Source organism: Fundulus heteroclitus, chromosome 2, assembly GCF_011125445.2.
Source record: "Fundulus heteroclitus isolate FHET01 chromosome 2, MU-UCD_Fhet_4.1, whole genome shotgun sequence".
Lineage (NCBI taxonomy): Eukaryota > Metazoa > Chordata > Actinopteri > Cyprinodontiformes > Fundulidae > Fundulus > Fundulus heteroclitus.
Genome location: NC_046362.1, coordinates 29234394 through 29251985, shown reverse-complemented (window position 1 = coordinate 29251985; position 17592 = coordinate 29234394). Strand labels below are relative to the sequence as shown.

The 17592-nt window shown below is 38.4% G+C and overlaps 1 protein-coding gene across 1 annotated transcript in view; it reads right to left on the bottom strand.

Annotated features, from left to right (window-relative positions):
• Positions 1-17592, bottom strand: part of kiaa1549la (KIAA1549-like a) — a 142254-nt gene that overhangs the window by 67927 nt on the left and 56735 nt on the right. Inside the window, exons 5-7 of the mRNA XM_036152228.1 lie at positions 9908-10130; positions 4043-4176; positions 3057-3225 (exon numbers count right to left, since the gene is read on the bottom strand). Of these exons, the coding sequence (XP_036008121.1) occupies positions 3057-3225; positions 4043-4176; positions 9908-10130 (526 nt within the window). The remainder of the gene's footprint in view (positions 1-3056; positions 3226-4042; positions 4177-9907; positions 10131-17592) is intronic.

Genomic DNA, 17592 nt, shown 5'->3' with positions numbered 1-17592 from the left:
TGTAGTACATCTGGGATGATTTAGGGCGTTTTATTGCGTCTCAGTGCTTATTGTAAACTAATATTACCTGTGCAGGCAAGCAGTCAGCGCTTCTATAGGTTCAAATCTCTATGTATAAATACCAGTAAGGAAATGAAGTTCAAAGTGTAGCCCGACTTCTGCTTTCTATCCTTTACACAATTTCAAGTGACTTCCTCACTTGGGAAGCAGGTCAAACATATGTTAAGTCGTGAATCATGGGCTGCCCTGCAGTGGACGCTTTGGTAGTCAGAGGTCTTGAAGGGACCAAACAAATATTCTTTCAAATTCTCTCTCAGCCAGGAGCACAAGCAGCAGCATAGACTGACCAAAATAAAGTAAACCGTACGTTATCTATTACTATATTAAGATGGATACTGATTTTCTTTTTCCCGAAGTTTACTCCTCGGGGAAAAAAAGCAAACAACAGCAAAGGGTTTATTAATGTTAACAGTCCATAGCCAAGCGATTTTAGTGTTCAAATTTTTCCATCAACCCTTTCAGTCGAACATTCCTCGTGTGTCAGTACTGATGCCCTGCTCGCCTAGCAGTCCTCCTCCTCCTGTGCCTTTCAAGACTGAAATAAAACTCCAGGGGATAAAGCTTCTTTATAGATTCAAAGCTATGCGCACTACACTTGTAACTCTTACTGCTGCAGAAAAGTTAGAAAAAAAAAACACCATGAAGTATGGATGTAGGCTCAGTGTTTACACTAGTTTGTATCCTCCCCAGGCCTGAGGGCACAACCGAGTAAAGCTAGAGTAAACGGGAGATTTCTTTGGATATATACTCTTTAGTATGCCCAGTTCATTTATGAGTGTTTTCCCTTTAAAAAAACAATGCTTGGAATACTGGCAAGTACGTCAGCATCTACTCTCCTTCTACTAGTGAACTGAAAATAAAAGGAAAGCAATGTTTCAAATTTTGTTTCATCTAAAAATTGAATGACAATAAAAAGAACCTTGAATGTCATGTTGTGAATGAATGTTTAATTTGTGTCAGTATGAGCTAAAATAACTACTTTTGGGCTCAACCAAGTGTCGTTATGATGTAAAATGTAAAAGTGTTTCTGTGATATTCTGCAGCTGTGCAGCCTTTGTTTTTGCACCTGCTTAGTGCATCAACTTACTAAGTTATTGTGTAAGAGGAGGCTTTTGCAACAAATTGCTGTTTATGTAATATTTATTAAAGCATCCTCCACAGAAGAATAACTCATTTTCATTTCCACTTGCATACCTCTGTGAACACTTTAAATGGATTAAAATTATCCAGAAAAACTCTCTAGGAGAATGCATTCTTACTGAATTTTAATTTCTCACAAGATAGCAACAACAGAGTGAATTAGATGTTGGCCATGTTTACATGCAGATATAACTGTAATAAGATAAACCTCATATTTGTTTCTGTGTTGTTGTTTTTTTTTTTTGTTATTTCTAACTGTTGGATGGTGCATCTCTGATAGAAACTATTCATACCAGAAATCCACAGCCAGGTGCTTTGGAATTATGACAAAAATAAATAAATACATTTTCTCCTAATTTATTGCTGCTAGTAAATTCTTGTTGTTGCTCAGTCATTTTCAGAGGGTCCTAAACACTGCGGGTATACAACCTCTATTAAACCACCTCACTCCAGATGCTTCACTAAAAAGTAATTTCAAGCAATAACTAATTGTTAAAGCAAACAGATGCACACTGAATTAAAGTGTGATATTCCTAAATGAAAGTGGGAAAAACACTGGAGTTGAGTTTCATCCCCAGTTAGTAGGGTTGCTTAAATAACAGCGAAAAAACAGGGGAAAAAATATTTGTATATCAAATGTTTATTAGTTGACAGTTGTAAAATGTGTTGGTAAAACTGTAGGAGTATTTATTTTTCTTGTTAAAAAATGCATACTTAATCTAATATTGCCAGTTTAATCTGAAAGCTTTGGATGTATTCCTCTCAGATCAGTGTCTATACTTAAGAAGCTGTTGGTGATTAGTCAAAACACACACAGAAATCATCTATTGTGCTGAATTAGCTGGTTTTCAGCTGAACTGAACCTTCAGGCTGCGAGACGGCAAGAGAGAGCAAGATTCTCAGTTGATAACAGGGGGGATAAACAAGGCACAGTAAAGTTTTGCATTTTTATGCTTTTGAGCTTTTAATCTCCCATGTCTCATGTCTACAGTCTAATGGAAATTTCAACGTTGTGGTAAAAATCTACATTCTCTGGGGAATCAACACATAAACTGTAGTATACGTAAAGCTAGCAGGCTAACTGTGGTTATACTTGATATTGAAAGTTGAATACACTTTAAAATGAAAACTCCATTATAGTTTTTTCTTTGTTTTAAAGGTAACAAAACCCTCTGTTCCTTGGGTTCCCGGGGAGTATCATCTTATCTATTGGTTGTCCCACATACCAATCATTCTGACACGCTCACATAACACCAGTTAATTGAGTGTGTATGTTCCTTGTTAGTTTCCACTTGTTGGCAGCGCGCTTCTAGTTTTTATGTACCCGGTTAGCTTAGAGGTTAGCTTCAGTGTTAGCCGTTCATTGTAGCTCCGCTGCTCTCACCTTAGACTTTGAACATGGCTGAGAGTCACAAGAAGCGAACCGCGTACAACTTTATGAGAAGAAGAGGAAGGCTTCAGTAGAAAGAAATAAGACCAGAGTGAATTTTTTATTTTTATTTTTACGAGATCCCCTTGAAGAGCAGAAGAGCAAGATAGGACAGTCTTGTCTTTGTTATTCAAAAACGGAGAAAATCTGCGACTCTACCTTTAATGATTGCTAACAGCAGGAAAGCTACTTTAAATACTGTTTCTATATCTTCTTAGATTATATTTCTTAATAAAAATCAATATTGGCTAAAATTGGTATCAGCAGGTGGCAGTGATAAAAAAAAACTTGTTAATTCTTTGACAAAATCCTGAGTGCTTCTCTATATTATTTTCATATTTTTGTGATTCACTTTCACAGTCAGTTCTGGTCTACAAACATACGGTCAGATGAACACCCTGTTAGGAGTAAGTGAAGCTGCACTTACGCTCAGCGATCACCAGTGGTGGGTAGAACAGGAAGTATCCCACCAGCTCTGCAGTCAGCTGGTTGAGGAGCCCGCTGGATATTGTCCCGTTAAGAACTGCATCCTGGTTTTTCACCACATACACCAATGTAACTGAGGGTGAGCCGGACTCCTGAGACACACTCTGGATCTGAGGATAAACACACAAACCTGAATAAAATATGCTGCTCTCTGCCACACAGAAGTAAATCCAGAAAGATTTGAGATTTTTTTTTTTTTTCCCAGCATTTGCAGCAAAAAATACCAGTCCCTATTTATAATTTAAACATTCACACAAAAATATCTACAGCTATCATGCCAAATGTCAAAATCACGCATAAAGAATGTGCACCGGACCTCCACTGAACAAGGTTTTATTTTCTCCATAATAAGGCCTGTGTGGTTTCTCCAAAAGTAATGTAACAGAGGCACAATGGTAAAGTGAATAACGATACAAGATACAGAGAATTCCCATCACATTTCTCTGCAAGCGTTAATATTTCAGGGGATGAATTATGAATGGAGCCTATATCTGCGTTTCCTTGTTGAGACCTACTTTATGGTTCTGACTCTGTGTGTGTTGTACAGTGTATATTCTGCAAACACATGAAGACTGGCAGAAAAATATGTATGAATGTATGTATGACTCAGAAGCCACCCCTTCAATCAAGAGCAGAGCGTTACTATAAATGTCTTACTTTAGTGAACATTTGTTTAAAAAAAGCCACCTGATTACAGTAAAAAAGAAACCTGAGTTGAGAAACTGCAAAAAAAAAAAAAAAGAAAATTATGTAAAATTAGAAGTATGTAGAAGTATGTAGAATTTTGTGAGCGGCTGTGCTGGTGTAAGAGCCTGGAAATCCACCTGGATCCGAAATATAAATGTTAGCCTGCTTAGCATGCTGGATGCAAATGGGACACATTTGGCTGTCTGCCTTAAATATAGCCTCGGAGCGCTCATGCCGTACCTCCACTGTGAGTCTGTTGTAGTTCTCCAGCACCTTATCCTGAGCCTCTTCAAATGCGTTCTCCAGCCGCTGCTCTAACATCTGGACAAAACTGCATGAGTAGATGTTGTCTGTAGGCCCAACAAATCTCAGAACTGCAAACCAGGCAAGGAAAAGAAAAGAAGAAATTATTTATACACCATCTGAGAAGTCAGAACATAATTGATTACTTTTGATTAGGAGTGGATCTCATTCCACAATATCTTGCAGTTTTGAAGCACCCTAAAATTTATTTTGGCATTCCATATATGAAGGTGTGGGCTTTCATATTAACACCCTGTATCTATGGTGGTGATTCTTACTTCCAAATATAGCTGCACTATCTAAATGTAATTGTCATCGGAAACATCAGTCGGGGCATAATCACAATCTCTAAGGACTGCTTGGATACAATATTTGGTAGGTTATTATATTTCAAGCAATATGCCATAACACTCTGGATGCAAATAATTTATTTGACCACTTAGTTCCATGATCCAAAATCCTCACGGAGAGTGTTAGGGAAATTATGATGGTGGAAAATAAGGAGAAATGTAAGACAAAACCTGGGCCAGTTATCAACAGAAATATGGCAAATATTTATTATGTGCAGTCACAAAGAGGTAGTTCTTGAGTTGACCTGTTTAATTCACAGCGTAGACTAATAAAGACTGCTTGACAACAAAGTCCATCCCTTCGTGGTGCTTTCGTCTGTTCCAGATGACCAAGTGACATATTTTATTGCAGGACTCGTGATGTGTACCGCAATAAAACCTCCCAGTATATCTGCATGCAGTTGTATGTGAAGCAGGGCATCGAAGCGCAAACAAAAATCAATCTCTCAGTTGTTCAGCTCATTAACCATAGATACTTTTGCCAATTTACCCGCCGCAGCACAATTTGCATAAGATTACCAACTGGGTCAGCAGTGTTTTTGCCTGCAGAGTGATTCAGACTGAGAGACCAGTGAAGGATGTTGGGTCTTTGAAGGAAGACTGCACTCATCAGCATCACATTGTTTGAATTTAGGTCAGAACATTACTCCATCTTCAGTATTGCAGCCCTGTTGAGTGTTAATTCACAAAACAAAGGATAGGAATGATGGAATGGAGCAAAAAAAAAAAAAAAATAGAGGGCAACTGGTAACATCCATAATCTGTTGATGGACTCAATATTGTTTACCCTGAGCTGTACATCCCCACTTCTGATGGAGAGCCGCTCGTTTTCACCGTTCTCAGTTTAGATGGAGGCGATAATCCTCTTGGTTTGCCTTGCTGCTCAGGTTTATCGGTCACACAGACGTCCCTCCAGAGCACTGCTTTCATTAATACCAACAACAGAGCCAAACATACTGACTCCACATCCAGGGTGATGGATTGGGTTTCTTATCCACAGTGCATTTATTTTTAGGCCTAACCTGAGGTAGTGTTTGTTTTTGCTGCTGAAGATGCATTAGCTGTTGGTTCAGGTCACTCTTTACTGGGTATCAGTTATCATGGGGGGAGCTGTGGATAGTCCCAGGCTTTCAGCTGCTACCAGTCTAATGATCCTCCTGTGGTTTGCTTCCACCATTTTAACTTCTGGTTTATGTTTTCTTTCAAATTAAGTTTGTTCCTTACATCATCTTACTCCCTCTGAGGCACTGTCTACATTTAGGTCCTCAACAGTCAACTTTCCTGCATAGCTACGTGCCATTTTCTACTCCAAACAGGCTTTAAAAAAGGCTTGAAACTTCAAAGTTCTAATATATAATGAACCATAACAAAGTATTGATGCACCTTGCAATTTCACACATTTGAAACCATAAACATCAACATATTTTATTGGGATTTTATAAGATAGACCAACATAAAGTTGTGCATAACTGTGAAGCAAAAGCAATCAGAGTCTACCTTTGTGTAATTTATTCTCAGTATTACTCCAGCTAAACGTCTCAGAGGAGAACTTGCCTGAAAACCAATCAAAAATGGCTGCACGTATAAACTGACAGGTTGAGCAAGGAGAGCATTAATGAGAAGGTAGAAATAAACCAGTGAATTTGATTTGCATTCCTTTGACATAAATATGTATTTGATCCTGAAGCACAACATGAATTAGAACCTGGCAGAGAAAACCTTGTTGGGCAACGTAATAGTTGTGTGTTGTTGTTTTTTTATGTAAGGTGGGATATTGGTCAACTACTTGGTACAGAAATGCTTTAAATTCTTTAGCTTAGGCTTCAGCTTTTCCCAAAGAACCTCTGTTGGTCGGAGATCTGGAGGTAGAATAGGACCAATCCAAGGCCTTAATATGCTTCTTGTTTAGTTATTATTTTATATTGAGCTTCTGGGTCTTTGTGATGCTAGGAGGTTGATCTGTGACCGCTTATGGAAGAAGTTTCTCATACATAATTATATAGTGGATGGGGTCTATTTGTTGCCTTCTCAATGTGGTGAAGTTTTCCTGTACTCTCTGCAGAAAACCAGATCCAAAATATGCTTGACTTTGAAGAGTGTGTTTTTTCAACTGAGCCTTCTCTGAGTCACTTGTTCAGGTAAAACCTAATGAGGGCCGGTACATGTGCCTCCTAAAACAATGACGGCAAGATTTCAGTCTATTATAGTTATCAATTGTGTGCTCAGTTACTGTGGTCTGAATTGCCTGTAGATGATCAGAAATTTATTTGCTGAAGTTATGGGAAAGTCTTTCACTCTTTCCATTACCATACTCTTACCATGAGGTAAGATCTCTGGACCGAGGTCGTTGGTGGTCCTTTTATATTTCTCTCATTCTGAAATAATCCGTTCACCAGTCGTCACCTACTCCACCTGTCCACCAAGCTGATTTCTGATGGTCTTCTGGCCTATGCTGGCCTTGTGCAGTTATTTTGCCTCTGATGTCCTTTGGCATCAATTTGGTCGATAAGCTAGAATGAATGAAACTGATTCTGAGGAGAGGTGTGCTCCTGCTCTGTTGGCCACAGGCCCCTCAAACACAACACATTTTTACATTTAAAGACTTTCCCAATACTCAGGGCAGATGTACTTTCCCGTGGTTATTTATTAAGCTTTTCCCATTGTGCCAGCTGTATAATATTATTTCCATCCTTTTCCCATTTTTCCTTTACATACATTTTTTCCTGCCCCTTTAACTCAGTAAGTACATTATACACTGCTGAGATAAGCTTATTACATGGGTTTGATTTATAACTCACCATAAAGACTTTTAGAAGGACAACATTTGCTTTGGTTAGCTCTTCCTTCTTTATTGATTTTTCAATATAACTTTTAAAGTGTAACAATCTCAATTTGTCAAGCCATATTGAGTTTTCAGTTCTTCAGTTAGTTTTTTAACACTCCACCCTTAAAGGGATCGCTATACTTTATTTTGCCCATTATTATAAACTTGTGTCTTAAGCCTTATCTTGATCTCTTTCTTTGCCAAATAAATCTTAGGATTATCCTGATGGATCTCAATAATGCAGGTAAAAAAAAAAATTTAAACAGTTGGTTAGGTCCTCTGGCCAGGTTCTCGTTGTTAAAACATTTCATGGATGATCCTGTTTTGCGTTAACCTGACAACAGCCAGCTGCATGTATCGCTCCGCCTAGCTCCACTCACATACATCTGGGACACCGCCATAGGCATTGCCTTTACTGAAGGCTGGGCCTTATCAAAACTCCTTGCATATGATTGGATAAGCCACTTGTCTGTCATCTTTATCGACGTGCTATTTCAACCAGTCACACCGAAGCTAACCCGTGACGCTGATGAGACCGACGCAGGAAAAAAAAAAACTTTTTTTTTTTTTTAATGTGTTTGCGGCTCTAGTGCAGGGTTTCCCGCAGCGCTATCTTGGCGAGGCGGCCGCGGAAAACGTGTCGTCCCACCCCCCCGCTCCGCGAGCCGGTCCGCGGAGAAAAAGTCATCCACCCCCCCCCGCTCCGCGAGTCGGTCCGCCTCGCAATTCCTGCGGGAAACACTGTAGTGGCAAGCGTTTTATTGACAGTGAGCTGACAGGAAGAGGGGGGAAGACAGGCGGCAAAGCGCCGCGGGTCGGAGTCGATCCCGGGCTGACCGCGCTGAGGACTAATAGGCCTCCCAATATGGTTAGCGCTAACCGCTCCGGGGCGCGTACGCGGACGCGCCCCGGAAAACAAAACTTGCCAAATCCGGTCGGGAGAAGGGCGAAAACATGGTTTCCACCAACAAAAGCCTTCAGAGCCGTTCTCTGATGTTCTTTTAATGAAACAATATCAGATAGATTGGACAACACAGAAGAAATAGCAGCATCAATGCTAACGCTTGCTTCCTCGATGCGAGCCGCCATTGTTGTTGGAATCTCACGGTGGCTTCTCCACTACGTCACATCCAGGAAACACCCGCCCTGCGTCCTGATTGGGCAGACCAAAAATTTGGTTGGGGAAATCACTTTCAATGAGCGATGTCCCAGATGTATGTGAGTGGAGCTAGGCGGAGCGATACATGCAGCTGGCTGTTGTCAGGTTAGTTTTGCGTGTGAGCAACCAGTTTTGATTGTCACCATTAAACTTATTGAGCGACTCGGTACTGCTTATAAGGCTGAATTTACCTGAGACTCCCCAGACTGAAGAAGTCTATTGGAGAAGAGATGAAACGTTTCAACAAAAAATAACCCGTCCAGAGGACCTACTCAACTGTTTTTGAAGTCTTTAGATCATTTTGTCTAGAACTTGAAATGTTTCATTTGAGAGCTGAGATGGTATAGTTTGGGGAAAAAAAGTCTTACTAATATGTTTATTTTTATTGTTTCAACTCATTCAGTTGACAGGAATGATAATAGATTCCATCTGGATATGTCTAATTTCATTTAGGAAATTAATGGTGCATAGTTTACTCTGATAATTTTTGAGGGGTACTATCACTGTAAATATTTGTTTGTTTCCGAGTCTAAATTTATCTCGAATTTGTCCTTTTTATACTGACTGGGTGTGCATTTGAAGGTTAGCACATGTGAGTTGTGGGAGTTTAATTTATAACCTGAAATTTCTCCATGTTCCAACAAGGTTGCTTTTAGGAAAACAACATAGTTTAATCATTTATTTTGTCTCGTTTTCTACGAAGAGGGAGGCACTCCCATGAACTAATGCTCGCTGATTGCCAAAAAAAAACAAAAAACAAAGACACAGATTACAAGCAATACAGATTAAACAAATGGAACTGCAACAACAAAATTTAGCCCAGATAGAAAATAAAGTTGCTGAGAAAGTCCCTTTCACTTTATGTTTTAATGTGGTGGTTTTTTTTTTTTTTTTTAGCAACACCAATGCATTTTCTGTTAGTAGTTTAACAAAATTTGAACCAACACTTACAATTGAGGATTTATGGTTGAGAATATCTTTCTAGTCCGAAAATATATATTCTGATTTATAATCTCTTAACTGTACTGATTGTTCTGACCTTGCTCACACAAAACTGTGTGTGTGTGTGTGTGTGTGTGTGTGTGTGTGTGTGTGTGTGTGTGTGTGTGTGTGTGTGTGTGTGTGTGTGTGTGTGTGTGTGTGTGTGTGTGTGTGTGCTATTCAAGTCAGTGTGTGTGTGTGTTAGCTGTAATGTGTTTTTGAAGCTTAAGAGGTGACTAAGTGATTGGGCCAATGTGCTCTGCAATCATTGGGGTCTGTTTGGGATTTAAGGTATCAAAGAGGAGAGTCATCAGCATTTTTCTAATTTTGTCTCTCTTTTTTTCTCTCAGCTGACATTTTCACCCTCCACTCATGCGGCTATTTTTCCTTTTTTATGATCAGGCTTCCACAACAAGAAGCAGCTTTTTGCTGGATTTTAGGGTCACATTTTTTAACGTTTAAATAAAGCTCATCTCAGCCTTCCTCACCTGTTTTCAGCTGCAGGTGAATGTGCGGGGCGCTGGTCCAAGTTGCCACGGGAACCAGAACCGCCTTGACCAGCGGGGTGTGCTGCCTGATGTCAGACAGCAGCTTGTCAAAGCCGTAGACATTCAGCGCTTCGACAACCATGGAGGAGACATAGACAGTTTTCCCGCTGGTCACGTAGTAACCCAGAGTCAGGTTGTGGGGGCTGCAGTCGTCTCGCTCCACCTGTGACAAAGACAGAAATACAAGTATTCCAGTTAAACTGTATCTGCATTCAAGGCAGACAGCGTACACTGTCCACATTTGTTGATACCAATGGTAGATGTGCAAAAAGCTTTGAAAAAGGTTTATATGATATTGCAGAAGCATAGCCTCACACTGACAATTATAGAAAAAAACATAAAACCTTTCATTTGAGTCACAAGGGGGGAAAAGCAGTGTTAACAAATCATTGTTTTTTTTTTTTTTTAAGAAAATGAGCACGCCACATTTCTTGCCACTTCCAACAATTCCTATAAATCCATAATAAGACTCCATTTATCTGAGTCAATATTTTATTGGCCAGAAAATTGCAATGTTGCAACTCGAAATGTCCTTTGCGATGTTAATTTTGCACTGTGTGATGCTGCAATGTGGATCTCCAATATATTGTGCAAACCTAGTATAAAGATGATGTGGCAGAGACCCTTAGCCACTCCTCAAAACAGAAAAGACAAAAAACATGCTATTCAAGTCAGGCAGCTGTGTGTCTTTCTCCATAAATCAAGAAATAAAATTTAACAATTACAAGCCTAGAAGGACCAAGCTTTTTCCTCTCACCACATTCAGTGAGCAGAATGTAAAATCTGATTTTTTGGGTCACAAAGTCCATAAAAAACATTAGACTGTATTCATATGACAAGTTGCCTGGGATGCATGCCTGGCAGGGTTTTATTTTTCTACCATTGCAAACATAAAAATGTTCAATAAACAGTCCTGAATTAATAATAAATCTTTTATTCTAGTTCGGAACGATCACAAAAATTATTTAGCCATTAAAAAGCATTTCTTTTTTCATATTATTGTTTCTGCATATTCCACTTTGCCAGTATGCATATGGAGGACAAGTTGTGCTACTTCGAACCTAATCAACTCAACACCCCTCTGCAACCACCTAACATTAAACAGAGTCATGTTTGAGCAGCAAAAATAGATATAGGGACTGTAATGTATGGAACAAATTTTATTCAAATCCGAATAAATTGTTAGCATCTTTTAGCTGTAATGATTCTGTCTGTTTCTGCAAGAGAAACCCCTGTCTGCAGTCACTGTGACATAATTTCCTGCTCCTGCTCTCTGTGCTGCCTGTTAATCAAGGTCTGAGCAGTTACACCTGCAGCGGCTGCAATCCCCTGTCTGGAAACCTCTGGAAACCCTGCCTCCCATTACCGATTCTCTCTTGGTCAAATATGTTAGTCAATGGTCCTGTTATTATGGACTGAAAGCAACTCTAAACAGGTGGGTTTTCAGTCTTGATTTAAAGGAACTCGGTGTTTAGGCTGTTTTGCTGTTGTTCCAGATTTGTGGAGCATAGGAACTAAATGCTGATTCTCCATGTTTGGTTCTGGTTCTGGGTATGCAGAGTAGACCAGAACCAGAAGATCTGAGTCGTCTGGAGGGTTGATACAGCAACAACAGGTCTTTAATGCATTTAGGTGCTAAGCCATTCAGTGATTTATAGACTAACATAAGTATTATAAAGTCTATTCTCTGAGATACAGTGTAAGGACTTTAGAACTGGGGTGATGTGCTCTTTCTTTCTGGTTCTAGTGAGAACACGAGCAGCAGCGTTCTGGATCAGCTGCAGCTGTCTGATTTTTGGGCAGACCTGTGAAGAAACCATTACAGTAATCAATGCGACTAAAGATAAACACATGGATGAGGTTCTCTAGATCTCATTGGGATATCAGTCCTTTAATCCTGGAAATGTTAGTCAGGTGATAGAAGTGGCTTTTATTCAGTGTTCTCATATCTCCACTACATTGTTCTCTGACACTAACAGTGTCCTCACCCCAACAGTGCTTCCAGAAGTTGCTTCCATCAGTTCCAGTTCCAGCAGTTCCTTTAATAAACATTTTCAAACATTTATTCTTGTGTTGCCGAATTATCGGGTGTCTAGATTCTGTGGGTCATTACAGTAGGGTCACAAAATGTGAGCAAATCTGTTTGGTCATAACAACGTTGTGTAATTTATTATTAGATGTGATGAATACACTTTTTGCACGCTTTATATATTTTGTAGGTTACACTCTGATCTGAAGTAGTACCGGACCGTACCTCTAGGTTTGAAAGGAGAACAACGTGACTAAGACATTGTTGATGGAGAGGACAGATTGTTTATGGGGAATGTTGCTTCCATCCCAGGTGACAAGTCAGAATGATTTTGGTTGATTTTGCAGTACATTTCTTTCTCATAGCTTCTTTAATGAATAATAATTTAAATAGTCAAGATTGTAATATTAACTAACCTGATTGTTACCATACTATATCACCTTTATTAATTCTTCCACATTGTTATCAGAATTATTTTTGTAACTGAGCAGTCACTACTGGGACTGCGAGGAGTGAAAATAGATCATCACTAGGTTTTCATTATGGTTATGATCTATACCATATGGCTGAATCAACACCTGTAGTCTACGCTGAAGAAAAAACTGTGATTTATCATACTGCTGTTAATAACGTTTTATTTTAAGTCTGTTTGCACATATTTACCAGGGGTTCCTACCAATGCAGAGGTCAGTGTATTTTTTTCTAATGAAAAACCTGGTGATGCTTCTTTCGTCTTGGGGATATTTTGTTTTTGTTTAGGAAGATAAACTAAAAACACCAACAGAGCTAACAGCTGAAATAGGCTTATAGAGCTGTACTGTGAACAAGGTTTAAAGCCCTTTTTTTCCCCAGATCCATGCTGTATTTGATTTAGATTTAAATGCACAAGCATCAGAGTATGAATATTTATAATCCTTGGTTTCGTTTCAGCTTAATTATGCCTAAAGGCCAAATTTTAGCTTGAGTCTTCAAAAGTCACACTTTTAGCCATGTCCTTAAAAACACACACACACACAGACAACAACTGATGTTGAGTCAACGGCTGCATTTCTGGAACTTTACACCTCCCACCTTCATGTACCCTCAACCTTCAACCACACTGAGTAGCTGAGCTTGTTGTTGTTATGGATTTATTCTCTCTCTCCCTCTCGCTCTCTCCCTCTCCATCTTTTTCTCTCCCTGAGCATAAGCCGGTTGCTACCAGCAGATCTTTCTATCTAAAACAAGCATCCTCACTCAGTGAAACCATATCCCAGCAACTCTCCTTTTGAAGACTCCTAGTAAAAGCTTCCCCCTCATTTTTTTCTGAACAACTCTTTAATTTCTTTTCCGATTATGCTCAGCCACTCAGTCTGATATTTACAAAACCACCTTTAGGTTTTGCATTCAATCAAAAAAAAAAAACAAAAAAAAAAAAAAAACATAAAGTGCTCCCGGCTTCTGCATTTGAAGTCTCAACTGAAATGTGATGAGTGCAAAATTAATTAACTGTTTCCTTCAGATGTTTTATTTTTTTGTCTGTGGGGGGTGGGGGTCTTATCTTCTCGTGTTTTTCTAAACCCACAGCTCTGAGGGAAACCAGTGAACAAGCAGATGCTTTTGTGTCAGCCAAAATTTGACTCAACCTGTGAAGTATCACCCCATTTAACTTTTGTATTGTTTCTAATGAAGGATGAAGACTTCATCCCAAACCTCAGTTTGTTCACATTCATTCATTCTGTTACAGTAATTCCCAAATCGTTCTCCTCGCAGTCCACAGTAACAACCATCAATAAGTATGCAAGCCAAAAAAGGATTAAAAAAAAGAAAATGTATACTGGTTGTGGTAAATGAAAGTGCATAAAATAAGATGTATCATAATTAAAGGGAAACTCACCCCCAAATCAACTTTTATTGCTAATAAACTGTTAACATGGTTGTCTTATAGTGCTGTCTACATATACTGGGGATTATTATTGACAATTTACTGCATATTTGTTTAAATCCTGCTTTTCTGTCTAGAACCATCAGTGTGGCGCCCTCCTAAGGTTAAACGGTGGTCTTGCATTGAATTTAGAATCTATATTGCTATTGGTCCAAAAGTTGTTGTGACATCATATGGAGAAACTGACGTGTCTGCCACCGTGGAGTATGAAAGCAGCACCGTCTTTTGTCTCTGTAGCAAGTTGGAGTTTGAATGGTGAGTTTTGCGGTCTATCGATTTTTCAGGTTGGCAATTTATTAGTTTAGCATTCAGTTGGTTTATTTGGCATTTATTTAGCTTTTGCTAGTAGCCCAGACCACACCCAGCTGCCCATCCCCCACCCACCCATTAAGAAAACTCAAGACACATATAAACAGATTAGCTTTGAATTGATGTTTATACCTATAAATTATCTTTATTTTATCTGAATTTTAGTTATTAACTTAAGCAAGGATCTTGTATTTGATTATTCGTCTTTTTTAGATTTTACCAACAATGATGATCTTTGTATTTCTATCTTTCCTATTTGTCTTATTATTTTTGCCATTTTCTAAGTTTCACCATATTTAAATATATCTGGTTTTTATAAACAGATTATAAGATTAGGAGTCTTTTTATTTTCTTTTATGTATGTATGTATTGTATGTATCCTCCTTTTTCTTTTTTCTTTTTCACTTAATGCTTTTTTGTGATTTGGACAACAAGTCTGTAACAAATCTATCTATAAACTGAACTTAATTTAGCTTAATTCACTAGCCTCTAAAATAGTTTGGTTTATTTATTTTTTTAAATGGTTTATCCATTTTACATTCTTCATTTTGTTTAATTTTTACCTTTTGAGTTTTGTTAGTTTCATATCTATATAGATTTATATTTAAATAACTATATGTATATAACATCAACCAGTACAATTGGCCAAGTACTCTCAACCATAGTCTGCAATGTCCATTTTATCTTCAAATCATTCTGTGTCATTCTGTGTCATTCCCACAGCTCATACATGGTTTTGATAAATAGACTGTATAAATAAAGTTAAATTGTTAGCATTAAAAACACTGTCATAACAGCTTTGCATATGTTTATAGCACAAATTAGATCAAAAAGATCTGTAAAAAGGATCCAATGAGGATTTTCTGTTTTTCTCTCTAATAAATTTGTAATATTTTTTCTGATTATATAGTGACCACCAAAAATAATTAATGATACATTTCGGATTTCTAAGGTCCCAGTTAAAGCTGCTTACTTAACAATTGTTTTGCATAGCTGAAGAGCACCGCTGAACTTAACCAAGGCAGCCAGCACTGACCTCCTCTGCTCCCTGCCAACAGCTGACAGCTGTAAAACTGCCCAGTTTGGTAAGCAATTATGGTGAACAACATTCTCCAATGATGCAACACATTAAGCATCGCTGCATGCTAATTTCATGCTGTTTAACAAGCCCGAATCGCATGAAGTACAGTTTCTGCTCATCAACACTGCCACAGATTCCAGGCTTTTAAAGATCTGAACAGGAGTTTTTTTTTTCTCCCTCAACAGATTCATTTTGATTATCAAACCACAGTCTAGGTTTTCAGATGGAGAAGATGAGAGCGGAGGAATGTGTCTATGTGTAGCAGGGGGTAGATGAAAGTGCTGTGGAGCTTAGAGACACTGAGTCACTCCCCGGGAAGGCTCACAAACAACTGGATAAAAATAGAAAAAGCAGGCGGATGAAGACAGACAGAAAGTGAGACGAAGAGAGGCAGGTGGACAGATGGAGAGGCAGACAGCCATGAAGAGCCGACCAGTAGACAGGCAAGACAGACATGTTGGCAGAAAATCGATCTAGTTGGACCAAGGGTGCAATCTTATCAGGATGCAGGGGGGGAGTAATACGAGAGATGCAAATATTGAGATATCCACAAAGGAAAAGGCTGATAATGATGGTTTGAGGGGGGACGGAAGAAAACAGACGATGATGGTAAAACCATGTGGTTCAAACTAGAGGAAAACATTACATAAGTATTTGGAAGAGTTTGACCTCACCTAAATAAATTCAACGCCACCTTTTAACAGGGCATAATAAATCAAACCAACTCTGCATTATTGGCCTCTCTCTGAATTTGTCACCAGCACCATTTATGAGTCCTTGTGAGGTAAATGAAGAAAATAAATAAACACCAATAACTTTTAAAACCGGAGACATGAGGACTCAACATAGACAGGCTGGCAGTATAGCAAAAGAATAAGAAAAATATCTATTTTATCTCAGTAGTATTAAATGGAAGCACGTTGACTACATATACCACAGCAGAGAGATGTTACAGGAGACAAGAGAGACATAAAAACTGTCCAATAAGTGAATTTAGATTTAAAAGACAACATTCATTAAGACCATCTCTAGCGTCTGCATCTCTTCCACTCAATGCTGGTAATTTCTAGCAGCATTGTGCTTGTCTATGCAAGTTCAATGTTTGCTATCAGGCACAAAAATTATAAAAAGATAAAAGAATATTTCTCTTATACCATTCGTCCATTCTCCAGTCATTGAGGCCACTGGAGAAGCATGCGCGAGATCAATGAGATTAAATAACTGTTTCACTAACTACAATACTCAGTGAAGAACCAGCGACGTTTATTATGACGTGCAAACCTGGATTAAACAGTCACTGACGTTCACTATCCACTTTTGTCTCTTTACAAGTGATTATAGGTCTTTTCCCCGTTTATTATGTTTAACAAGTCAGCAGGCTAACTCTCTGGTGACTTTCTTCAATATACTCATCACCAGATGATCTTTGCTTGACTCCTTCACACTCCGTTAGTGGAAAGCCACGAGAGCCTTTAATAGTCAAAAAGCCTCTCAGTACAGTATAGATAGATATATATATACATATAATTATTTATTTTTTAGGAGACGTAAAACATGAAACATATTTGTATACATTTTGATTAAACCCACTTTGTTGGCAGGCTAATTTTTGACCAAAAAAGGAAACCACAAATCAGAAAACAATCTTGAAATTGGTCACAAGTAAGCGCTGGGTTTTACATTTAGGGGGTTTGTGTTTAAAATCAAAACTTTTAGAACCTGTGTCGGTTTAGGCTTTCCTATGCTATCTAGAAGAGGCAGGTATCATTGGAAAGCTATTTTACTGTCCCCTCCAGAGATACTTGTAATTTAAATAATGTTCTTGCAACACTGGATGTACTTGCCAGTAAACAACTTGTATTTTAAAGTTTGCTAGCTTCTGCTTTGTTGTTATCTGACATTTAATTGGGTCATCTCAGGATTTATAGCATGAAGAAAACGTTTCCATTCTGAAACAAATATTCTCTCCAGCTAGTACTGAAATAACTGATCTAATCCAAACAACGCTTTGAAAATGACTTTATGGGATGTAAAAAGAAAAAATCATAAATATAAAGGTAAATAATGTCAATACTTACAGTATACCAACAAACATTGCTACAAGTGATTAAAACAGAATTGGAAAAAAAGTGTAAAATAGTTGATTTTCTGCTAACTATGAGCATTCATGTAGGATGTTTTTAGTTTTCCATGCAAAACTAGTTTAAATCATTCATATGCCGAACATGTCTTCAGCGCACTGATTAAACTTCTCCCACAGATTTCCACTTAGTATGGCTCTA